Source organism: Colossoma macropomum, unplaced genomic scaffold (genome assembly GCF_904425465.1).
Source record: "Colossoma macropomum unplaced genomic scaffold, Colossoma_macropomum, whole genome shotgun sequence".
In the NCBI taxonomy this organism is placed as follows: Eukaryota; Metazoa; Chordata; class Actinopteri; order Characiformes; family Serrasalmidae; genus Colossoma; species Colossoma macropomum.
In genome coordinates this window covers 32,484,175-32,510,644 of record NW_023494799.1, presented here as the reverse complement: position 1 = coordinate 32,510,644, position 26,470 = coordinate 32,484,175, and the positions used below count along the sequence as shown (strand labels likewise).

The window sequence follows — 26,470 nt, the reverse complement described above, 5'->3', positions numbered from 1 at the left end:
GTTCGTGTTCAGATTAAAACTCTGTAGGAAAGCAGATCTCAGGAGGAGGGTTGGTCACAGCTATGGCTGTACAATATGGACATAAAATGTGATGTACGGTAAAGCTGTCGAATATCACAACGACAATATAAGAGGCAATAATTTATAACTAAAATACTGTGCATCTGACGGGATATGCTGCATGTACACTCCTGGGTAAAACAAATGAACCAAGCCCAAAATATAATGTTTTTTACTGATGGTCCAGATTTAAACCCTACAGAGAATATCTGGTCTCACATTGAACACAAACTAGCTCAGCAATGCTTTTCAACTGTTTGAAGCCACCAATGCTGAGTGGAAAAATACTCACTCTTCTTTCTGTAAAAGAATGTCTGTAAAATGAACACACAAAACATCAGCACTTAAAGGCTGAACTAGGCCTGAACTAGTACACACAGCGTCACTGATGCGAAGCGTGGCTCTTATGATGTATCAAAAGCTACATCAATGCTAATGGTGCCCCCTTGGGGTGAATTTGTAGCCTGTGGAATGTGAGTGAGTTCCCTGAAGCACTTCAGTCCTCGAACAACTTTTTCTATTCATGTTTGCAGTCAGGCTAGAAAAATGAATGACTATGTATATTTTTATTTTCAATAGAGGCCTACAATCAAATATATATTTAAGTCATTAATGGGCTCCTTATGATGATGCAGGGTTGTTGTGACAGTAGCTATTACTGCTTCATTCATTTTACCATACAGTCTTTGCACTGTACACAACACTGAGAGCGTGAATAGACCTCAATGCTTTAAGAATTTTTACAGGCTAGCAGTTCAGGATAGAACAGTTTTTGAGCTTGGACTCCTAATGCTAATCTAATTACACACTTAGGGAATGCATAGGTAAAGTAAGTTGATCAGTTCTATCATCACAGCCCTTATTGATGGAAAATCATATCGTAACAACAATGAAAATATGATTTACTGTGCAGACCATGTGTCTTACATTCTATTGTTTTATTTATGTATTTATTTTTACCCTCACCTAATTTTGCTTTATCGTATTCACATGCCCACTGCAAAAAGTTCCAATAATCAAAAAATGTTGTGCAAAAAATCTCCAAAATGGTAAAAAGAGAAGGAAAATATACCTTTAATTTTCAATTAAAATTAATGTAGCAAGATTATTAGAAATTTCCAGTAATTTATATAGTAATTTATATTTATATAGAATATAGTACTATAATGAATTGTATTTTGGACCATTTCTATTGGTCCATTCACAATGGAATTGTCACACAATGTTAAGGGCAGCGTTTTCAAATTATTTATGATAAAAAACTGAGTTGCAAGGCTTTGCTCTGCCTGTGACCACATACGCTGGGATAGAAAGTACTTGGATGGAGTTTATCATGGAAAATAATAATGCAGCGTACTAAGAAAGGATTGGATGGATTCAGTTGACGATTTAATAAAAAAAATAAATGCACCATATCAGTCAACTGTAGTGTATCCTGCTCTGTTAAACCCATAACAGTGCTATAATAACTGCTGTATATTTTAAATGAACATCATAAACTGCAACTAAAAAAACTCCAGAAGCGAGAATGACTGAAAGAGACATGCGGATCCGTAGCTAATTCCCCCTTTGTGAGATAAACGTGTATCCACAATGGTCATTTTGGCCTCAACAGAGGAGACAGTAGCCCCTTTAGCAGGCTTGTAAAGCAGTCTCCTGCACAAGATTTCACACGATCTTCCACTGTGATCTCAAACAGAATGGCCTCATGAAGCTGCACAATTTCAGTGAGAACAGCCAATGCTATGTCACGACGACATTTCTTTGGGCCTTAGCTCATCGACTTTGCTGATGTCAGCGGTGCGAATCCAAGCTGTGTAGCAGCTGTCGGGCCAGGAAAACGGGTCGAAGTGTGAGAAAGGGTGAACGGGTGTATGAACATGATGTTATAGGAGAGGCATGCTAGCATAACCATAGCAAAGTTTTACTAGCATCTGGCCAATGAACGCAGGGAAGGAAGCCATAAGGAAGGAACAGGCAATTCATAGCTGTATCCATTGTACTAAGAAATGTACATCCATTCGAGGAACAAGCTTCTAAAACACTCCCCAAACATCCGCAGCCTTTCCAGACACAGCGATGCCGAGATGCGGCCAGATTCAGGTCAAATGTGTTTAAAAATGAGTGACAGAGGAACTCACACTGCAGAAAATGATATCTTGGCAAGTGAAATGATCTTAAATCTAGTGGATACATTGAATATTCTTCATGTTGAGATTGCTGTAAGCTTATTATAAGATTATTTACACACATTTTCTAAACCGTTTATTCTTCTGGGTCGCGGGGGGAGCTGGAGCCTATTCCAGCGGTCATCAGGCAGATGGCCGGACACACCCTAGACAGGTCGCCAGGCCATCGCACGGCAGACTAAGATTATTTTACTTTATTTAAGTGTACATTTCTAGACTTTTTTATGTGTTTTGAGTAATTATCTTAAAATATAAAATTATCTCACTATACTGGCAGATAATTTTGCTTATTTTATGAAATGTGCTTGAAAAAAGAAAATTATCTGCCAATATAACAAGAAAATTCTACTCAATAAAATTAAATGAGTATAAAAATATCTCGGAATAAGTTGAAAAATCTTATAATATTCATACGACCACCTCAAAATGAAAAATATAACATATTTAGACTAGATTTAAGATGATTTCTCTTGTTTCTTTAGGTGGGTCACTTTATTAATTCAGGGCCATTCACTAGCAGAAATGGACAATGTAATGATTTTTGATAAAAATCCTTACAAATACTGATAAAACACTACATATTAAGTCTGTATTTTCCTGCTAATATTACCAGAAAGCAATAGAACAAAACAGCATTTATTAAGAACAGAGGTATGCAGCAAAAGCAGCAAAGTCCCTATCAGACCCACCCCTCGTGACTACACTGCAACTTTTCCATTCGTTTCAATTCCTCCAGCATAAGTAGCAGAACTGCTAACATCTGACCTACCAATAGTCCAGTTTGTACAAATTTATAAGGGGTTCCTATTCAGAACTGAGTATTCCCTAAAGCAGGGGTGGAGAGCTCCAATCCTAGAGGGCTGGATTACTGAACAGTTGGGTCATTTTCCTGCTCAGAACAGAGATTCACGGAAGTCAAATCTCAAGTCTCAGGGATGCGAGTCAAATCTCGAGTCTCTGAGGTGTCGGCTCAAGTCAAGTCTCAAAAAACCTGGAGAGTTTTAGTTCAGCCTTGTTATAAGCTGCACTGTACAAAAGTAAACCCCATTAGGAACATGTTAGGTTTGACACAGATTCAAATAATAAGCCTTTCATTACAGAAAAAACAGAAAACCGAAGCGCTAAACACAGTAAATGCTGTATTTTAAGGTTTAAAAAGATTCAAAACAACTTCAAGTGGTCGGGTGTCTGTAGTTTGAGCACCAACTATGTTAGCTAGCTAGCGCAACAGCTAACAGCTGGAGTGAGTGAGTTTTAACTTCAGCTAAATTAGCTATTGTGCTAATTAGCATTCTTGCTAGCCAAATCAGCAACTGTTTCAAGTTGTTTTGCCTCTTTCATAAGAACACAGCATTTACTGTATGTAGTACTTCATTTTATCCATCAGACTGAAGGTTTTCTACAATGAAAACCTCATTTTAGGCCGTGCAGAACCCGACGCCACCGCAAGCTACAGGAAAACAGCACTGCAGTAATGGCTGCAGCAAAACTGACAGACAAGGTCCCACACAAAGTTGTAAACAAAAGGTTTTATACATTTACCAAATTAACACTGGTGGTTTGAATTTAATCAGTTTTTTCACTTTCTCAAGTGTGACTGTGTTAAGAGTCTCTAGTGTGAGTGAAATCTGTTAAGTCTGAGTCGTGAATCCACATCTCTGGCTCAAGTGCACCTCAGCTCATACGCTAATCAGCCGTTTAGCTGTGGTGTCAGAGCAGGAAAATTAGCAAACATTGCTGGAGACTAGCCCTCAGTCCCCTACCCCTGCACTCCAGTCCATAAGATTTTACCACGGTTCTGGACCATGAAGGAACTTCTGATGAAACCGAAAGTTGTTACACATTCCATTCTTGCTGAATGATGGCCAACGATAACAAAAATCCACTAAATGGAACCCAGCCTACTTTTATGCACTGCACTGATAACTGAGCATCTTTCCTGAACTCTGCCTCTGCGTCCAAACAAACAAAGTCGATACGTGTAACACACACTCGTGTTTGGAGTTAGCCTTCAGGGGAATTCTTGTAAGGGCGCTTTATTTTTTTTTCAGCCACAATATGACAGTCCGTTTTGCCTCAATCTGGCAACCCGTAATTGTGGAGTGCCGAGTAGAGAGGCAGCGAAGGATGGATGTCGTAGTTTTGGCTCTTTTCATCGCAGGCCACATGGTCCACATTAGTGGGGTATGCTGACTGCTAGTGGGGGGGGATTCCTGTCTTATCGGCCCACTGGGACTAGAATGTGTGCTAGCGTTACATTGCACTTCCTGTCCAAGTCACCAATGGTCAGATCAGATGTGCAAGAGAGAAGAACGTAAGTTTAGTGTTTCTGAAGAACTCTCTCAGAACGAAGACGCTGCGTCTGTTATGTTGTAGGTGTTGCACTGTTCAGTTTTTAGCCAGGGAACAGTTTTAGGGGTTTTGCTTAAAAGGGCATTCCCACCCAAAACTAGCATTTAATATATTATGTGCCATGTTGTACTTGGGGTGCAGCACAGCATCCCCAGTCTAACTGGTTTGACAGAATATCCTTTTTGAGTTGGTTTCCATCAATGTTTTCTTACTACAATACCCAGCATGCATTATGCAAATAAATCATACAACCTATGTGATAAAAGAAATTCATAGTTATGAATGTAGACGCTAATAAACGTCCAAACAGAAATGTCTAGCTAGGAAATCTAGCTAGGAAAAAACTCACAAGTATCTGCCTCAGAGCAGATGTAGTTTTCAAAGGCTCCTCCCACCTTCAAGATATATCATCATAAGAGGACTTTCCTCGTCTTTAATACAGAAAATCTCACTGTAGCAACAACTCTGGCACTGCTGTAGCAGAAGAATAGGCACGTTTACAGTGATGAAGCAATGGCTGCATTTTTTATTTTGGCTGGAGTGCCCCTTTAAATATTGAGAAATCTTTGAGGGATGATTGGACTGATAGGATGCTGGAAAAAAGCTACAGTGAAGTTAAATTAACCCTTATTTAACATATCATAGACAACTCAAACAGTGATTTTGTCTTTGTTCCCTCAAAAACATTAAAATCTTCCCAGAGTGGCTGGATTATGTTCTTATTCATGTAGGTCACAGTGAAATGGATCAGCATGTGGAATTGATGATTTCTCTGTATATCACCATAAATAAGTGCCTGTATTTTTGGACGTACTGTGAGTGAAAGTGTGCACACATGCCGGACAGCATTCACAAGGACTTATTATTCATCTGTTACAGTAAAAGGCAACTGAAGAGTGAACATTTCATGTGTTCCAGGGTCAAAATGGTAGTTTGTGAACCAAAAAAATCAAGTCTTCAGGTCTGGTAGATCGTGTAACTTACATATTAAAATAAAGGCAATGAAAGCACTGGGAAATCACGGTGTTCAAGGCCCTGTGTCCTACAATTTTCCTGTATTTTTATTTTTCCCTTATAACATTTTTGTGATTTTATGCAACAAAAATGGTTCGATTCATAACAGCAATGTCCAGCTTCATTTTACCCCACTAGAATGAAACAGCCTGTTTTCGCTACTGTGCCTTTAAGACTGATATATGACAAATGAGTTCTGTTCTGTGCTGTATTATATCATATTAAAAGAGCACTGACCTCTCCTTAGAACTTCAGCATGAATGGGTGGGGCTAAACTGCAGTAGGCTGAATAGTTGGGTACATTCACATGAGCTGGTTCTTGTGACATCACACAAACAATGCACTTAAAACTGGCTGTTTTTGCAGACAAGTTTCCAGATATGGACCATATGGACTGCGGAAATGAATGATATATTTCAAACCTTAACAGTGTTTAATATAATTTTACTGCAAAAAAGTAATGGAATTTGATTTTCCATAATATGGGCCCTTTAAAGGTGAAGATCAGATTAAAAGCCAGCAAAAGCCACTTTTTAACAGGCATTAAATGATTACGCTACAAGCCAGACACAAATCTTTTATGCTTCAACACTGCATAACCTCATATTTTCTTCTTTTCTCTCTTTCCTTTTCTCTTTCTCTTCCTCTCTCAGATGTGCATGAGCCATAGCTGGACACAAAAAACGCTTTTCTTGCTCAAACATTGCGCAAAAAAAGGTTTCTAGCCAAAAAATACATGGCTAACATGGTTGCGTATTCAATATCCAGCTTACACTAACTTTACCCTTCACAATCCCATTACAATAAGAGTGAGAGAGAGAGAACAAGAGTAAGGAGAGAGAGAGAGAAATAGAGAGAGAGAGAGAGAGAGAGAGACAGAGAGAGAGAGAGAGAGAGAGAGAGAGGCATATGCTTTAGCGCTCAGGAATGCAGGAAAACAGAATCATGTGAAAAGCAGGATGCTCGCTGGAATTCTGGGGGCTTTTTTTTTCCCCTGCTCCCAAAACAGATTGTGGTCTCGGGCAAAAGAAGGAGTCAGAAAAACACTTTCCATATTCTATTTTGTGTCCAACTATTTTTTTTTCCTTCTTTTTACTGAAATATTTGAAGTACTTCCTGAACTGAGTGGGGTGGCGAGTAAAGAGAGGTTTGGAGGTTTAAAGTCGGGCCTGTTTAAGCTCCGCTGCCCATCGGGAATAACAGGCCAGGCTGCTCCAGGGCACTTAGAGTGCTCTCTCTCCCCTCTGCTCTGCCATCTTACAGCCCTTTTAATAGTCAGCCATCATAAACAACATCACACCTCTGTAAACAGTGCACTTACAGCACTTTAGAACGTCCTCTGCATGGAGAGAGTGACTGAAAACAGAGGCGGCAAATACGCCACTGATGTGCCATCACTGCACATCAAAATAAGAGTCTGATTTATAGTGTTATTGGTGCATTTTTGAAGCGTACCATTTGCTCCTCAGTCAATAAATGAAAATTAAGCTGCACTCCGAATCCACAGTTTTTATGATGTCACAGAGACCAACACATTTACATATATCCACTCATTCAGCTCAGTAGTTTTGCTTCTGACTCATTCATACTAAATACAGAGTGTTTTAAGCACAGAATGCTTTTTGATGAAGCACAATACAGGGTAACCAATCAAAACAGAGATTAATCGCATAGTCTTATGCAAAAGTTTGGGCACTCCTGGTCAAATGACATGTTTATTTTCTAATGAAAGTAAGTGAAAATAAGTACACATCCTGAACAGGGAACACAGATCTGCGCATTCAATGCACAATTATTGTTTTACTAAATTTAATGTATTAGAAATAAAACATAAAACATGGCTTGTGTAGAAGTTACGGCACATTTTATATTTTATTTCTTATTTTTTCTGTGATAAACTCAGCAAATCAACAGAAACTGTGCACTAAAATTTTAAGAAGAACATCATATTTAAGGTTGTCCCATGTACAGGCAGAAGATAGTGTCATTTAGAAAATCAACAAAACAGCCTGTTTAATTCTCAAGGATAAAACATGGAAAAAAGAACCATGTACAAGTGAATTATGACCTTTTTTTGGTACATAAAACCATGTAAATGTCAAAAGTGGACATAAAAAGTGGACATAATATATAACAGACAAGAAAAATGCAGCACATGCGCCCTTTAAATATGATCTTATGCTAATATGCTGGAATATACTCAAAATGTTAACATGCTGATATATGAAAGCTCCCAGTACCCCCAGAGCACTTCTCCCAAATACAATATGAAAAATATCCAAACTAAGCAAATGAAAAATATCCAAACTAATCACAGTAGCAGAAAAAAGGGGCAGGGGTGGTGGTGTGGTCATGGGCCTATAGAAATACATCCATACCTTCCATGATTGCGTGTTTAGCTCTTTACTCTACTTTATATAGCGACTGCATCAAGAATTCACTTATTAAATAATGCAACACAAGGCCAAACCTGAACATTGATTTTCTGTGCCTTGAGCCATTTGCTCTACATGATGCACAAAAGCATGTGTCATATTACAGCATTAGCTGGGGGCCTTGTGAGGAACACTAGGTAGGCTTATTTATCAGATTCTTTGAGGGAGGGAGAATAAATGGCAAGATGCAGGTGAGAAAGCACTAACATGCCCCCAGTAAACTAGCAACTGCCCATTGTGCACTATGTGATCTAGATGACTGGTGACCAATTCTATTACAACATCCATCAATATTATTATCTATTCCGAATCCACCCAACTAAGGGATATTTTTCCTATACAAAAAAGTCCCTGTTCTTCTGAATAGCAGAGCGGATCATACTGCATTTTCCTAATGCTATCAAAATTGCATACTGTGATTAAGATATGACAGTTGCAGTATGTTAGGAAACACATTAGGGAGCCCTTGATGTGATGTGATTAAATAATTGCCTGCATTATTTTGATTAAAATAATTTATGTTTGATAGAAACCATTAATCAATGGAACTGTGTGAGACAGGTTTAGGATGCTCAGTCATTAGGACGCTCAATACAATTTGTGAGCTAATTTGTAAATTGAAAAGTCCAATCTTTCCGCTACAATGAACAAACAGTATGTTGTGCAACCCTACTGAACAGTATGTTCAATCTCCCCCAAAACCCATAGCTATAATAGTATTGTAAGGAGTACCTCAAGGTTCCATTCTAAGCCCTTTAGAGATTGCGTCTCACCTGCTAAGGCCTTGATGCGTGAGCGCTCAAAGAGGCGGGCGGAGCTGTTCTCGTTGTCCCAGTCCTCATCCCAGCGGTTGTTAACAGTATCCTGGTACTGCTGCTGGATGTCCATGTGTTCATATTCTGCGGCTACTGTCGTCATCCTGACCTCTCGCCTTTCACCTTTTCACCGATCACACTTCCTCATGGGCGGCTTCCTCTGAAGCCCTGCGTAGGAGGAGGGAGCAAATGTCAGACATATATATATAAAGTATGGGTGTCACAAAATAACAGCTTTGAAAAAACCACAAAGCAGGAATGAGGTCCAAACGGCTTGGGCTTATGAGTAAAAAGCTGTAAATGGTGTTTTGGTTTGCATGGCAATGACTCTTCCCTGCTGTATTACACAATAATTTGTTTGTTTTCCTTATTGCAACAGAAACCTGCTGGGTGGGGAAACAGGGTGTAAGATGAGGATTCATGACCCATCAATGGTTACCCCCCTATGAGACGAGCCTCTGTGAGGGTTTTCAAGAGTATTCAAACTGAACCACATGTTGGAACCCTTCAAATGTTGAGGAGATATATCGCCCCCTCCTGGTCAACCTTCAGAACTGCTCTGTACAACCTCAAACCATCCGTAACCAGAAAGTGTGGACAAGTACAGTTATTGGAGTTCTTCAGTAGTAATTCATAACAGTGACAGCATGGAGAGGCTTCTGGCAGAGCTGGCTGACCATAATGTCTCCCGCCAAGGTTTTCTCTGTGTTTGCTGTGCGCGGACTTGCTCTCCTTAATTGAAATCAGCACTCTGCCCTCAAATGCATGAGTGCATCTCAGCTTGACAAGCTCAGCGAATACCTCTTATGTGTGCGTGTAAAATCCCATTGTCAGCACTGAGCCTGCAGAGAGTCAGAAACCTATGAACTAGGGCCTTGTATCAGGCATGTGTGAGGCCTAACTGCAGAGGTGCCAGACACAATAAAACAAACAAAATAAAAAGCTGCTTTTTCACAGTACGAACACAGGGCTTCTCTCAATGCCTGGTTTGTGGAACTCTTGGGTTCAAACTCCATTTACTCCATTTAAAACGGTGTTCATTTTTCTAATTGCTACCATAAGGCCTGTGCAAAATAAAGAATGTGCTTCAGTCCTGTGGGATTTTTTCCCCCCAGTTTCTTCTAGGCATACCACCCACATACAGAATCTGGCCTATCTAGCTGCGCAACTGAATACTTTATTGAAATTTCGCTGCAGATTGCCCTCGACTACTGCAATTAGGCAGAACACGTCTCTTGCTGAGACCGAACTCCCTCCATTTCCACACCATATCAGCCTCTTTGTGTATGAGTGAGAGTGAATGATGTGGCTCTGAGACTCCTGGTGGTGGAGCTGGCTAAATATAACCCGGCCGCTGGGCCAGGCTTTTTACATGCGTAGGCCGCAGGAGCTGGAGTTAGAGTGGGTGCCGACATAGAGGCACAGAAAAAAATAAACACGCGGATGGCACAAGAGTCCAAAGGACGGATTTATACACCGACTTTTCAGGCGGTGGCACATCCTAAAAAAAGACCACACGCATGCACCACTCAAACGCACTCAATCAGCTTATGTGTAATAACTTAATCTCATGAACTGCCAAAAAGCCTCTAGAAACATTGAATGCTTGATGGTCAGACTGGAGACTGGAGATGGGTGGGTCAATACCAAAATACGTTGATGTCAATAGATCTGGCTAGAGATGGCCAATATGGCAAAAATGTAAAATCATGATACTTTAAGATAATAACATTATATTTTGTTTTTTAAGACACCTGAGAAGTTGGAACAAAGTTTAAAAACACTACGATTTGTGTACAGCATTTTACATACTGCACAACACTAAATCCAATCCAATCCAACAGGACTCTGTAATCAAACATGCAGGTGGAAAGTGTTTTTTAGTACTGACGATTTCCACAGTATGCTCAGTAAAGCATAGTGTGACATAGGGCTGGGCAATATGACGATATTTTATCATTATCGAGATCAATCACATCACAATATGCTTTCCTGAGCATACTGTGTATATTGTCAGTACTTAAAGAACACTGACTAACTACGTTTTATTATAAAGTGAGCATAATTAGAATGTTAAATTAGATTTAGTGCAGTGCAGTTAGTAAAACATTGAATAAAATCCATGTAGTTGTAGATTTATTATTATTATTATTAGCATTGGAATTTTTTTTATGTGTCTCTGCAGGTTCTTTTTTGTTCGTTACAACGTATTAAGTCTCAGAAAAACTAAATATCGTGATACATATCGTGTACTGGAAAATGTCTTGAAGTATCGTGATATAATATTTTTGCCATATTGCCACCTCTAGTGTGCCATATTGTGATGTAAGCTGAGACAATAATGATCAATACTGTCATATTACCCAGCCCTAAATCTGACATTTACACTATCAGTCCTCACATAAATACAAATAAGTATCCAGTATTTTCTTAAGCATCAATTTCAATACGTATTTTCTGTAAGGGACACACAATGATATTTGAATCAAACAGGAAAAAATCATCATCAATGGACCAACGCTTAGAGTTGACCCATAACTCAACCTGATGTTTGATTTTGCATTTACTGGCTTCAGTTTAGGCAACACTTGGCTACCATTCTGCGTTTTATTCATTTTACTGATTCATAATCCTCTACAAATAAATTACATTTTTATGATGCTAACCCATTTCGTAAATGCATATATATAAAAACACTGGATATAAGCATCAGCCCAGAATTGCCATTAGGGATGTGTGATAATATTGGAATCATAATGGTATCAGCATAACTGCATTCTGTATTCGATTTTGTGATGTTTAGATTTGACCAGTATTTTAAATCGATATTTGATGACATATTTGTGGTACAGCGCTACACCACTGTGCTAAACTGTTTTGTATTTTATTCATTTTACTGCATGAACTACAGAAATAATGTTTTATTTCTCTGTAATGCTAATCCAGGTGGATTTGGTCCTAATTTCTACACTTCATAAATGTACTGGCACCTGTGTCAACATCAGCGTCAGGCATGTGCATGGAAAATATCTGATATTGGCCCTCGACCACAATTCATATATCATTGCTCAAGTCCAAATTCAGTGCATCCCTATTTTCTGTTCAATAGAACGTGCATTTGATGCTGGAAAAGCAGGATAAAAATTATTGTAGCAACTAACTGAGTAGGACACGTACTGCTTTTTCATCCTTCTGCTCCTCATATACGTATGATAGTCACACGAATACAGTGCTACTGGCACTTTATGGTCATTTCATTCCAATCAGACAATGCCAACAGTATTACTATTCCTATAATAATACAGTCTCCTTTTCACGTGCATAAGACACCAGAGTCAGGACAGTGCTAGCCTTCATATTCCTTGGCATCAGACTGAAAATAAATGGTCTTGCCCATCCCTACTGAAGACTCACGCCACATTGGAAAGCCCAGATGCCAGACAAGTCTGTCCCACTGCCAAAACCCTCTGCGTTATTGATTTTCCATTGGCTTCCAGATACGGTAAGTCATGCACTGCACTCTTACGTATTGATTAAGCTGAGGCTGTATCCTGTACATTCCCCAACAAGACTCCTACCACACTTCATCTTAAGGTCAACAGATATTTGTTTATACAACAGGAAAGATGTCCTGCGAAGCACGAGCACTTGAACTACAAGAGCACTTCTGCTGCAGTCGCTGATTATCATCAGGTCGTCAGAATGTGAGAATCTGAGAAGGCCTTTTACAGTAATGGTGGGGTAGCTGAGAGAGCCTTTAGGCTGCTGGTAATGTGCCTCCATTAGCCACTCTCCTGTTTCAGGCTGTCGATTGAGACTAGCATCATTCTGCATGGGCGTGTGGAGCTGTATGTACAGCAAAACGTGGCTAGATTCAACAGCTAGCTTCTTTCTTCTCCTCTGCCTGTATGGTTGAGGTCAGAGCCAGGGCTAGTTAGAGAAGAGAGTAGCTTGTCTTCCTGCCTTTTTACAGACATTTCTGTCATAACAAAAACTTGTAATTCCATTTTTCCTTTTATTAAACTATTTTGTTATATCATTTAAAAATACCAGCTGCCCTTTACATCAACTTTCATGATGATCACCTCTAATGAAGCAAAGATCAGATTTTAATGAGTTACAGAAGGGAAAAAAACAGTAAAAGAAAAAGCTGGTCTCTTGGGGTCTAGGATGGAGACTACCTGACATCCCCTTGCCCCTCTTCAGGCTATCTTGCTATGCAGGGCCTGGTCCTTGCTACAAGCCAAGAAGCTCCACAGCTTCTCAGCTAATAGCGACAGCATAAAACATTTGTAATATTTAATACTGAAATTCCAGCAGCCTCTGACGGTCATAGATGAAAGCTTGAGTGCAAGGCTGTGTTTAAACTGCAGGCAAGTCGGGTTTGTTTCTCAAATTGGACGTTTTGAGACGACTGTCTGCACTGTTATTTGCAAGTCATCAGATCAGATTTGTGTGTCCACACATCACCAGCCTATCTGGACGCTGTGGGAAAGACACAGGTGTCAGTGACTATGCGGATTTTAAGGGGAGTCATCTCGCCTTCCAGACCCTTCAAAAGTCTCTGGTATAAGCATAAATCTTTATCATTCTTTTTAAATCCCAGCACTTCCGTCACTCTGGATCTGACATCGTTGTTGTTTGTGGTGTTGTGAGTGACAAAAGACACTTTGAAATCCAGTCTGAGCTGCCAGAGCGTCCAGACGCGTCTGTAAAAATCCAACTGGAATCACATACGTGGTTCGAATCTAATTTTTGAAAAAAAATAAAAGATTTTTTTGGAGGCCAGACTATCTAAAATCAATTTGGATACAATCAGGATATGCTGAAAATCGGATTTGGGCTAGCAGACTGAGAAAGGACTGAGAGACGCACGTATGACACAAATGACTTTTCATGTCATCAAATTTCGACATAAAACAACATTTAATTCAGCGTCCGCTGCCACTCAAGGTGGCTGCCAGTTCCAGTAGCCCCATGTCTGCGTCTTCTGTTTCTTTTGTGGATATCGAGGCCTGAATAAAGTTGTTGTAAACATGCAAACAGATATACTTGTAATTTCTATTCTCTCATACTTTGTCTATTTTTTATTTCAGCCTATTTTATATCTATTTTTATTTCTATTTCTTATTTTTGCCTAATATTTGAATGTTTATGTGCAATTATATGTCTTGCTACTGTAACACTGCAATTTCCCTTTGGGATCAATAACGTTCTATCTATCTGTCTGTCTATCTGTCTATCTATCTGTCTGTCTGCCTGTCTAGCTAGCTACCTTTTTTAGCCGATCTATTAAAATGTGTGTTGAATGTCAGTGTGTGAAATCGAGTCTAAAGCTTTTGGAACCCGAAATCCTGGAATCAGAGAACCGACCCTTTTTGGGATTAATTGCCTGCACTAGTTATGGGGTAAAAACGCCACCTACTGTACTGAAGAAGGAACTACTCAAAGTTTATGCCTTATTTATCTTACTGAAAATACATAAATCAGGCATCATCAACAATGTTTCATTTTGAAAACTCCTTTCATTATTTTATCGTCCAGTTCTAACTGGACCACACTTAGAGGTGGCTTGGGCAGGAAGCACTGTAGCACACAGACGGAACGGAGGGAGAGAGAAAAGATGGGGATTCATCCTCTGAGCCATCATCACTTCATCACTGTACCTCAGCCTTCCTGAATCTGTTCTCAAATCACCCTCATCATCATCATCATTCCTCCCTCCGCCTCTCGTTCTCCCTCTCTCTATCTCTTAAAGGTCATTATGAGCTCTTCCTCTGTCCACTCCTCTTCCACTGATTCCATTAGCTGGTAAACAAGGCAAGACACAAAGCTCTTTTGCCGGGTCACTATGGAGACAGGTCAATATGCACCCAGCCAGGCAGTGCTGCGGTCAGTGTTTTGGAGATTAAACGCCACTTTACATCTGAAATCCTTAACAAAACAATCCTCGTTTGGGTTTGACCATAACCCCTTTTTGGCATCTTCTGCAGATTAGAAGGCGTTTGGTTTTAATTCCAGGTCCAGCCTGGGTGAAATGGTGTGCTGTGCAGAGAGAGAGAGAGAGAGAGAGAGAGAGAGAGAGAGAGAGAGAGAGAGAGAGAGAGAGAGAGAGAGAGAGAGAGAGACAGAGAGAGAGAGGCTCCTCACTGATCAGATTAAGGAGTCACGACTCCTCGACTATGTTTGATGTGCTTATTCTGTTAGAATGGCTCCACCTTAAAATAGCCTTAAAATCCCTGCCTCTAATCTCCTGCCTCGTCTCTGAGCTCTTTTAAAAATAGAAAAGAACTTTTATCTGTATTTGCAAACAAACTGGAAATGGATCTGATATAAATATAAACTTTGCCCAGACTGAAAGGATGGACAGTGGGACTGCAGTCCATTTGGCTGCTGGTGGAGCGACTGATCGATCTGTTTGTCTGTGGACGCATCAACATCGCTGTTTTGTAAAGTTCCTGTAGTGGACAGTTAACTGAGAGGGCATTAGCCTTCAGCCTGCTGATATGACCGATCGATTCATGGAGAAAAGTGGAAGGACGGCCGTCAGATCAGCAGATGAGTGACTGATCATCATTACTCTGTTTACGGTCAGTAAGTGGAGCTACAGAGAAGTGATGCTCTCTCCTCCTTCCTTCTCTTCCACTCTGTTTTCTTTTTTTTTTCTCTTTCTACACTCAAGCTTTCCAGCTCAGGTTCAATCTTTCTCTTTTTCTTTTTTCTTTCTTTCTCCTTTCTCTTTTCCTGTCCTGCCCTTTCTCTTTTTTCTTTCTTTCTCTCTCTTTCTCTTTTGATGTCCTGCCTTTCTCCTTTTCTTTCTTTCCTTTTCTTACTCATTTTCTTTCTTTCTAGCCATATTTTTACCACCTACTTTCTTTTCTCTCTCTGCCCCTTTCTTTTTCTCTTTTCTCTCATTTTCTTTCTTTCTGTTTCTTTCTCTCTCCCCTCCCACTCTCCTTTATTCTTTACTATTCTTTACTTTCTTCTTTCTGTTTCTCTTCGCTGTTTGCTTGCTCTCTTTCTTTGTTTCTTGCTTTCTTTTGCTCTTTCCCTCATTCTCTCCTTCATTCTTTACTTTCTTTGTACTATCTCTCTTTCTCTTCCTTTTTTGCTTGCTCTCTTGCTTTTTCTTTCTCCTCTTTTTCTTTCTTTCTCAGTCTTTCTTTTCACCTTTCTCACTCTGTCTCTTTCTTTCTTTTCTCTTTTTTCTGTCACTTATTTTCTTTCTTTCTTGCTTGCTCCTCTCTCTCTCTCTCTCCCCCTCTCATTCTTTCATTCTTTACTTTCTTTGTACTCTCTCTCTCTCTCCTTCTCTCTCTCCCTCTCTTTCATTCTTTACCTTCTTTGTACTCTCTTTCTCTCTCTCTCTCTATCTCTCTCTGCAGGGAATGATAACACTACAGCTCCAACAAATGTCCTCCTCTACTTTCTCTCTATTTTTTTCTCTCTGTGAAGGAAAACAACTCTGAAGCCTGTGGGAGCAGAGAGGGTGATTATTATGAAACAGGAAACTGGAGCCTCCAATCTCTGTAAACTTGGCTCGGTGCGCGGACCCCTGCTTAGCTTAGACAGAGATGGTGTGATCGCAGCCAGTGGACGCAGCAGGCCAACTCCTCCGAGCCCCCTGCGAAGACTCCAGCTCAAAACCAGCTATGATTGATCAAGTCTCAGGCGCACACTGACATTATATTGTTTCAGGCTTCGCGTGGTCAGAAAAATAAAAACGTTTTTTAATGCTTGGCTCGGTCACTCTGAACAGAAAATCACAAAGGAGAGCTGCGGTTTGCCTCTGGGATTTACAGCGTCTGTGGTTTGTCTCGCTTCCAGAAGATGTTTGGCTCTTCCCCAAAAGGGGGCGCTGTTGTGCGGCTATACTTCACACAACAACACTTGGAAAAGCCATTAAACATTTGGAGCTGATGATGATGATTAGCTGTATCTTGGACGTTGCAAGAGTATCATCCTGAGTATTTACTGGACGAGAGGAGAAGTGAAAATGAAGGGACAAACTTTCCCCGAAGGGTGTTGGGCCTGAGGAGCTCAGCTAAAGGCTCCACCCATCTTTGTGCAGCTGTTTAAATGATAACGCAACACGTCTCTCACAGTCCAGCGAACACTGAACTCCACAGAACAGCTGCTGGTTCCACCCTGCTGCTCCTTCACACCCCCACACACACCACACTGATAACTCATGCCGGCACAAAGAACACTTAATTCTGAGAATGGGTAGCTTCCTTTTAGCTCACAGTTCAGTTCAGCGCAAAGTTATCCAGACCAGCAGGAAAACCTCTGGACTTTCTAGGCCTTCAGAGAAGACCCAATGATTTGTGTGAACAAATTTCATTTTTAATTCTTTTTCATTCAGTACAATCTTGCTTTTATTTCAAATCTGTAAGTGTTACAGTGCTACTCTTATTTTGATGTTAAGATTTATTCTTTAACCGCCTAGTGGGAAACTATTTTACTCCATGGTATCTAGGTAGATAAAGCTAAGCAAGCTTTCCTATTGGTTAGGACTTCAAGTGCTGAAGAGAAGGCCTGACATGTTAGATTAACCACTGGTATAATTACGAAGTAACAAAGGAATCAACCAATCAGGGACCAGGCTGGACCAGTTTGGTGAGAAAAAAAAATTTAATGTACGCACAGTGCTACTGGACTTTCTAAACTATACTGTGTCCACTCACTGTCCACTCTATTAGACACTCCCACCTCACTGGTCCACCTTGTAGATGTGAAGTCAGAGACAGTAGCTCATCTGCTGCTGCACAGTTTGTGTTGGTCATCCTCTAGTCCTTCATCAGTGGTCACAGGACGCTACTGGCTGGATATTTTTGGTTGGTTCTCCGTCCAGCAGTGACACTGAGGTGTTTAAAAACTCCAGCAGCACTGCTGTGTCTGATCCACTCAGACCAGCGCAACACACACTAACACACCACCATCACGTCAGTGTTACTGCAGTGCTGAGAATGATCCATCGCTCAAATAACACCTGCTCTGTGGTGGTCCTGTACATTGAAGAACAGGGTCAAAGGGGGCATGCAGAGAAACAGATGGACTACAGTCTGTAATTGTAGAAGTACAAAGGGCACCTAAATGGTCAGTGGCACAAATAAAATGGACAATGAGTGTAGAAACAAGGAGGTGTTCCTAATAAAGTGCTCACTGAGTGTATATATTTCTAAATAAGACCATTTTAGATGCTTAAGAAAAACTCGATTTGAGATACAAAGTGGCTTATTTTAATGGGATGTCACCATATTTAACAACCAAAGTAAATCTGAAACATTATTACGGTACAAAACAGCACAAACAAAACTGGATAATATGAAGATAAACCTATGTTAATATCGCCTTCAAGCTCGAGCCCTATGGGCCTGGCAAACACAGTGCTGAACGTTATGTCATGTATTAACTCCTACAGGGCTGAAGGCTCTTACATGCCAGCTTTTTGTTAGAATTTTCAGTTCCACCTTAAATGGAGCAGCAGTTACATTCAGTTACACTGGAAGCAACTGCTGCGCTAGTTAAGGTGGAACCGGAGAGCTTTGTCAGATTTCTCAAGTCATTTGTGTGCATCAGGTACTGTTTGTACACTGCACTCCTTATTAGTGGTGTACTGGTTTAACTGGTCCGACAAAACTCTTACCAATGGAAGAATTTCAAATTTCAAGACATGTGCAGTTCAGGATAAACACGATATTAGATTTTTCACCACAGTATCAGCTTTAAAAGACAGCATGTGCAGTTTCTGCGCACCAAAATCGCACTTATGCTTCTCTCGCCAACATAAAAAATGGCCAGTTGTAACAGCTTGGGCGCAGATTTGTGGTCACACCATGGCACTCTGCGTCCACGGCAACCTGTTTTGTATTTTCTAGTAACGCTGTAGTGAAATGGGCTCTGAATTGTGTCTGGCATTGTCTTTTTCTCGCCGTTGCATAAAGCTGTCTCGTCTGTGAGGCAGCCACGCTGATGTACTGTATGTCTGCCCCTAACCTGGAGTGCGTGTTTCCAGCGTAGTCAGCAACAACTGCAACACAGTTTTCCACCAGCTTTCCTCTCTTTCAGGAAACTTTAAGTGCCTCTGGATTTGAACAGTTAGAAGTATGTACATTTAAAATGCATATACATGCTATACATTATTTATTCTGTATTCCACAACCTACAGTTCTACCTCTAGCTCTGTGCGGTGCTTTGAAGCTTTAAACCACATTCTGCCAGAGCATCTGAGAACATCTGAGATCAGTGTGTGCGCATGTGTAGGAGGAAGTTGGTGTTCTGGTCAGAATCATCCATACGAGCTAGTTTGACACCTCGCTGCCCTAGTGGTCGAGTGGGATGGAGAGTCATCAGGGACACATCCTTCAACCTGACGAAGCCCTCCACCTCCTGTTGCAACCCACACGCACGCATACACACATGCTCTCTCACGTTACCAAGCTCAGCCCTGTCTGCACACACCCACACACACATGCTATGCAGAACCCTTCATTGCCGAACGCTCCATAAAAGCCAACTGTTCCCAGTCAGCCGGCGCTCTCGACGAAGCAGCCGCTACAGGCTGAGATATCTCCCTATGCATTCTTACTGCTCAGATATGCCCGCTATCTATGGTATGTAGCTTAGCTTGGCACACGCTAACCTAAAATACCACTCCCTTCGGCCACAGCACCACCTTTCAGTGAGTAACGGCGTGGCATTTCGGGTGTATCTGACGCTGACCGACGCTAACCCAGAATGTGTCTGGCCAACTTGACTTTTCCAAAACCAGGGCAGCAGCCAGCCTGACCCTAGATAGCTCCAGCAGACAGTATGGCTATTGTAGTGTCTGCTCTGCTCACTCAGTGCCGACAATGCTTCCTGTGCAGTTGCTGGGGTTGCTAAGTAACAAACCCAGCCAGTGTTGGTGGTGAATAAAAGGCACCATCTGGCGCTGCTGCATGTGCCTATGCCACTCCAGGCCTGCGGATTTCAGACCCAGAAAACATGCAGAAAAAATGAGGGAGAATTGCCGGTTGACCGCAAACTGCCAGCTAAATTGCGTATGATCATTTGCTGCACTTAGGCAGCCCTATTTATTAGGAAAGTACACTCACAGAGAACCAGTTTGATTAAATTATGAAGCAGGCAGGCACTCCAGGCTCATTAAAAAGGTCTAATGGGTAAACTGTACAAAGAGCCAAATCAAAAAAAAGAGTTTATGATACTTGTCGTGTAATGCATTAGAGCAGGATTGTATCCCTCAGCCTCATCGGACAGAATTGAGAAACTGACCCAGAGGAAAGAAGTATTCCAAATGAGATCTCCTCTAAGGCTGCGTTTACACAGCAGGTAAAAGTGGCCCAAATCTGATTTTCTCAACAAATCTGATTTTTTTGTTTGGCTGTTCACATCATCTTTTAAATGTGACGTGTATGCGATATGAGCCAGGTCATAGATTGAACAGATCAGCTACCAAACCGACCCGCATGCACAAAAGAACCATGCTTCACGTGGCTCGTCCAGAGGTAAACAATCATGACGGCCAGCCTGTCACTCCCGGAGCTTCAGTTTCGTCTTTACCAGCATCACAGGAGCAATTATGAAGTTCCAGTGGTTGACAACTGACACTGTGTGTTCGAGTTCGCCGTAAAAAGGGCACGTTATTCGGCCACGGCCACTTCTTTGGTTCGTGTCCTCAGATTCTTCAAATTTTTTTTGGACGCCGCAGCCTCGGCCTCCTCCGGCCGCGTTCGGCCATTTCGTTCGAAACCACTTCGAACACGGAGTGGTTTGATGAGTCTCTTCTAGTTTTTGGTGCAAAAACAAAAGTTGAGTTGGACTGACGTAAAAGTCGTATGAATTCCGATCTGGAGTCGCATCACTGCAGATCGGATATGCATTTCAGTGTCACATGTCAGACAGTCACATATGGAGAAAAAGATTGGATTTGGGCCACATTTACCTGCTGTGTGAACAAAGCCTAAATCTCACTTAATTCTTGACACGGTTTAAAACCCGTTTTTTTCTGAAATTTGGCTCTGAGAAAAAACCCTTGGGTTTTCTCACTTTGATCAAAATGTTGTCACACATATGGATTAACTCTTTTGTGTCTCATCCCAGTCTTGAATAATATTTATATTATATTAATATAATATTATATATAAAAGAAAAGTGTAAGATCTTATCATTTTAATATCAATTCTATGTCATTTTGCTCATTCATCGCCAGAATGTCTTACAATGAAATGCTGATATTAATCATCTCTTTTCTCCTAAGGGGAGCTTTAGGAGAAAGTATTCAGAAATCAGTGATCCTTCACTAACACAATATTGAGATCTGCTTTATTTCTTTGAGACAATCTTACGAAAGACATCTTTCCTCGGTGGACAGTTTTATTTTGTTTTTATGTTTTCCTTCAGTAATGTTCTCTAACTACAATACCCAGCATGCATTCCACAGATATCTCCCCCCTACCATTGGGAATCCCTGAACAAAGCCTAAAGCCCACTCCTAAGAATCCACCCCAATGCAGTAGCAGCTTTTCAAAGGTTCCTCCCACCTTCAAGACACATTATCAGAAGGGGGTTTTCTCTCATGTTTAAACTGGAAAATCTCGCTGTGGAGAGATGTTTTATTTTCCATTTTGGTTGGAGTGTCCCTTAAATTATGCTAAAGCCACAGTGGCCACGTTTACATGCAGCCTAATAATCCGTTAATAATCAGAATAGAATATGTCCATGTAAACACCTCAGTCGGAACAAGCTATTCCGATTGAGGCCATACAGTTTCCATCCTAGTGAACGAGGTGGGTAATCCTGTAAATAATCTGTTAAATAGAAGAATAATAACCGTGTAAACGCCTGTATCTGATTACATTACCAATCAGAAAGTTTAAGTATGCTCTGATCATGTTCGTCGCGTCATAGCGAAAGTATATAACGTTCAACATGGCGGAGCAGAAACTGGTCTGCAGCGTAGATGAAGTTTATGCTCTGATCTTTAAAAGACGGCGGTGGGACGGACGTCCGGCTTGTGTGTCTCAGAACACGACGTCTTCCTCTCGGCCTTCTTTAATAAGGACATGTGAAGTACATTTTCCTGAGTCTGTCATCAGTATAAAGCTATTAAAAACACAAGCACTGCTCACTGCTGCTCATCTCACTCTGACTGGACTCACGTGATGCTCGTTGTCATGGCAACGTCTACAGTAAGTGGTTCTCTACGCATGTGCATATTTTTTATCTGATTACTTTTAGTGCGCATGTAAACTGAGATTTTCTATCAGATTGTTGAGTACAGTGAGCATAAACACGTCAGTCTTAATCTATAGTCAGAATGTTTTCATTTGGGTTGGCAAAAATCTTTGCATGTAAACACAGCCAGTGGCTGGGTTTGTGTCTGACTCTTCTTTTGGGATAGTTTTGCATTTTAGGTCAAAGCATTTCATGTACAACAGTTTCGAGGCCAACAGTAAGAGCCAATACTGTCAGTGATTATCGCTGTGATTCTGCTCTAATGATCTGGGCAGTTTCTTACCAGCACTTAGGCCAAAAACAACAATACCAAGATTTTTACCAAGCATAACAGTCAATGCTGTAATCGATTATTGGTTGTGGTTCTATGCTAATCATACGAGTTTGCCATATCACGACAAATTATAAATACTTTCCAAAACTCTTATGCAACCTCTGCTCGCTCCTCTGTTTAAGAGACAGCATTGCACAGCGAAACAAAATGTACCATGGCCGACATGTTGAAATGACATAAAGCACAGTCCTCCACTTGACTCCACTGGGGGGGCGAGCATGGCCCCTGGAGCCTGGTCAGAGAGCAGTGGGAGAGACAGGGCAGGAGGATATGAGGACACAACCCCTCAGATCAGCAGGGAGCAGGGCACTCTGGCTGCTCTCCCCGTGCTGGAGGTTACTGCATTCCCACGACTGCCATGCTGGGGCTCTTGAAATTCACTTATGAGGCTGCTGATGAAAGGCGTGTTTTATGGTGACCCACAGAGTCAGAACACAGCAGCATTTGCGAAACGGACAAAAGATGACAGCATGGCTACATCAAGGGTCAACACAAATGCATTAAGGGAAAACTTAATATAACCAGAAAGTGTTAAAAAATGTGACTTGGTGTTGATTTTAAGCCACAACAACAGTTTAACCAAGAATATCCACGATAAAACGCACAAATAATGCTAATGCATTCCGTCAATCACCAATAATGAATTGAAGATTAGCAACTTTATTCAAATCAGGGAACGTTTTTAAACCGTTGAAAGTTATTAAGTGGGTACATAAGACTTGAATACAGTGATGTATTGGCTAGGAAACTAGTCTAAAAGCACTTTTATATGCCATTAATCTTACGTTAGCTAGCTTTCATTACCATTTTAAGCTAGCTAGCTTGCCATATGAGCTGCAGATGACGTCACGCTAGTTGTAATAGTTGGAAAAATCTTTGGCCAGTTTCTGCTAATGCACTTAATTTTCACATTTTTGATCATTTTCATCAAATCAACCATTTCCAGACCTGTTTTTCTGGGTAAAGTTGTTGATCTTCCACCTAATATATGTGTTGTCTATTGGTCGTTGTGTTGGCCATCCTTTGCTTGCTGTTTGGTTTCTTAAAGCCACATAAAAGAGCCTGTATATACAAGGTTGTAGTCGGCGATGTTCTCCTTATCTCCTTCTGTCTTGTCTTTCTCTCTTTTTTATAATATTTTATTTACTTATATAGATGAAAAGGAAGCAGGACACATGACTGCACCCCACTGCCACTACAGTAAATCTCCATAAGCTTTGTCTAAACATTTATTGTACAGGAAAATGAAATAAACGAAACAGAATAAATGCTGTACAACAGAAATATCAGAGCCCGGCGTCTAATATGACAAATATTCTGCAAACGAACATTAAAGCAAGTCCATCAACACCACGCTGGCCATTTTGTCATTATAAAGGAATACTGTTTGGTCTTATGACCAAACATTTGCCTTATTAAAGGGTTTATCAATCTCCATTTGGAGTTGTCTTTATTTTTCCTTGGGCAGTGTGTGGGATTTATCGCTCATGCGAAAGATTGTTAAAAAGCTAGCAGGAATGGTGTCTGAATTCTGGCTACAAAAGCTGCTGGCATTTCTCTTTTGACAAATTCTATAATAGCCAGCCAGCGTTCTGTTTACAAAGGCACGAGTCCAGGAACTTTACTATTAGATATTGTTTGGCCCTTTGCTAGATGGATGGCGACCACATTAGAGGGAAAAAATAAAAAAGGAGCATGGTCTATGCACACCAGATGTTTAAGATCGATGATGAGGAACATTAAGAAATCGTAGATTTTCCATCCAGCAGAAGGTTAGATAAGCTAAATGACCCCTTACTGCTCACTATTTATGATGTTACAAAAATCAGGGCTAACAAGAAACAGAATTAACCAGGCAGAGAAAGCGAGCGACACAAAACAGCACATGATATTTTCCAGATTATATTCTATTTGTACATACAGGACATGCACTAAAGGTGTCTGGATTGTTTTTCAGTTACAATGAAAGATGAAGAAGGAGGTTTCAAGTGTGCTATTGTCACATTTCATTCCATTTTCTGTGCTATTATACTGGATTGTATTTACTTGGTCTTGCAAGCCAGACTTCTGCCTATTGTCACAGAGACGAGTGTGTTTTGTTGCTCAACGTGGCCAAGAAACGCCCACTTTGGCAGGAAAAGGTCGTTTTACTTTCAGAATAACCAGTACAGACTGGTGTTTTGATGTGAGGTGTAAGGGCTACAGCAAAAACAAACCCATAAGAAAGAGCCTGAATAACTTTTAAAGATGTGATGCCATAAACTTGCACCAAAGGACTCATCATGGTGCACAGAGCAGTAACTGTCTGCAAAACTGTCTTTCCCATCTGACAGACTGAAGAGCCCATATCCTACACGTTTTTCAGCTTAGGACATTTTTGTGGGTTTATGTAATAGAAACGGTTACAATTCATTTTTATATGAATTTATTATTTTCCAACCTCTTTTCATTCCACCGAATTAAACAGGCTGTTTTTGTGCCTTTAAGACTGTTATATGTAGGGCTGAAAAATTTTGGCGAAATATCTAATTGCGATTTCTCTGTCCGTTAAATTGAGAATGTTTTCCATAAACTGATGTACAGGCTTTTTTTTGACTAAGAAGACCAGCGTATACGGTTTTGGCTTGAGGCTTGAACACTTAACACAGAGCACCAGCCTCCCAGTGATTTGTGGTTGTGATGTCACAGCACACGGTTGTTTGGTTGCCTCTGATTCGTCAAATTCATCTAAAAGCAGTTCACAAGCTCCGTGTGATTAGGTTAAATTTCCCTACTTAAACCTCGCAGCGTGTTAACATTCACACTTAAAAAAGACGGTTCTTCAAGGGTTCTTTTGTAAGGAAAATGGTTCTATATAGAACTATGAACCCTCAAAAACCCTTGGCCTGATTAAATGTTTTTTTGGATTGTGAAATGGTTTCTCTGATTGATGGAAAATGTGTTATATATGGTTCTATATAGCACCCAAAAGGGTTTTGCTATTGTTACTAGCTTAACACCGTAACAATAGAAGAACCCTTTTGGGTGCTATATAGAACATTTTTCAAAACATTTCTATATAGAACCATCTGCAGCACATTCTCCATCAGGCTGAAGAACGCTTTCACGATGCGAGGAACCATTTAATCATGCAAAGCGTTCTTTGAGGTTTCTTTACTAAAGAACCCTTGAAAGACCATCTTTTTTAAGAGTGTACTTGAAAACAGACTCTAAGACTATAATAGAAATTGCAGCTCTTGCGATTTGAAAAATGCACTCTTTAAAATTGCAATTTCGATATAAAACCGGTTAATCTTTCAGTCCTAATAAAGTCTGATTTTGATTGGCTGCACTGTTTTGTGCCTCATTCTTTTCTAAATGCAGTCTGGGAAGAAACAGTCCTTATAGCTTTAGTATGAATGAGTGAGCTTAAACTGCTGTAGGCTAATTAGGCTGATATTTAAATGTTTTTAACGTGACAATGAATTCAAAACAAATGTCCATATATGGACATAATTAAGTCTGTTTAATTGGATATAGTGCAGTGCAATTGTTAATTTTGAAAAAAATCATTGTAGGTGTAGGTTCATTATTATTATTATTATTATTATTATTATTATTATTATTATAGGATTTGAATATATAGCACTACAGGTTATTTTTTATCAGTTCCAACTTCTATCGTGATGCACATCATGTATTGTGAAAATGTCTCTCTACTGAAAAGTATCTCAATATAATATTTATGCCACAGCGCCCATCCCTAATTATGATACGTATCATGCATTGTAATGTTATGTTTTCACCATTCCGCCCATGCTTGCAGACCAAAACTGTCCTATAAGGGTGGGTTACTGTGAATCAATGAGAAAAAGCTTGACAGGGACAAATGATGCGATGGGCCGTCTGTCTTTTGTTAGGGCTGCTGGAGATGTCATGTGCTGTGAATGTCACTCGCATTAGAGAATGAGCCTCATTATGACCTCACATCCTGAGTCTCTGGAAAATGTTAGGCGTTTTCCCCCTTATCCCCACACACCCCTGTAACAAAGA

At 40.5% G+C, this 26,470-nt stretch overlaps 1 protein-coding gene across 2 annotated transcripts in view; it reads right to left on the bottom strand.

Moving 5' to 3' along the window:
- sptbn1 (spectrin, beta, non-erythrocytic 1) overlaps positions 1-26,470 on the bottom strand; it is a 114,556-nt gene that overhangs the window by 67,241 nt on the left and 20,845 nt on the right. Inside the window, exons 2-4 of one of the 2 annotated variants that reach the window (XM_036586202.1) lie at positions 8,824-9,033; positions 3,160-3,177; positions 1,324-1,346 (exon numbers count right to left, since the gene is read on the bottom strand). In XM_036586202.1, coding sequence (XP_036442095.1) covers positions 1,324-1,346; positions 3,160-3,177; positions 8,824-8,968 — 186 coding nt within the window. In that variant the 5' untranslated portion in view covers positions 8,969-9,033. The remainder of the gene's footprint in view (positions 1-1,323; positions 1,347-3,159; positions 3,178-8,823; positions 9,034-26,470) is intronic. The other variant, XM_036586200.1, reaches the window with a different exon arrangement.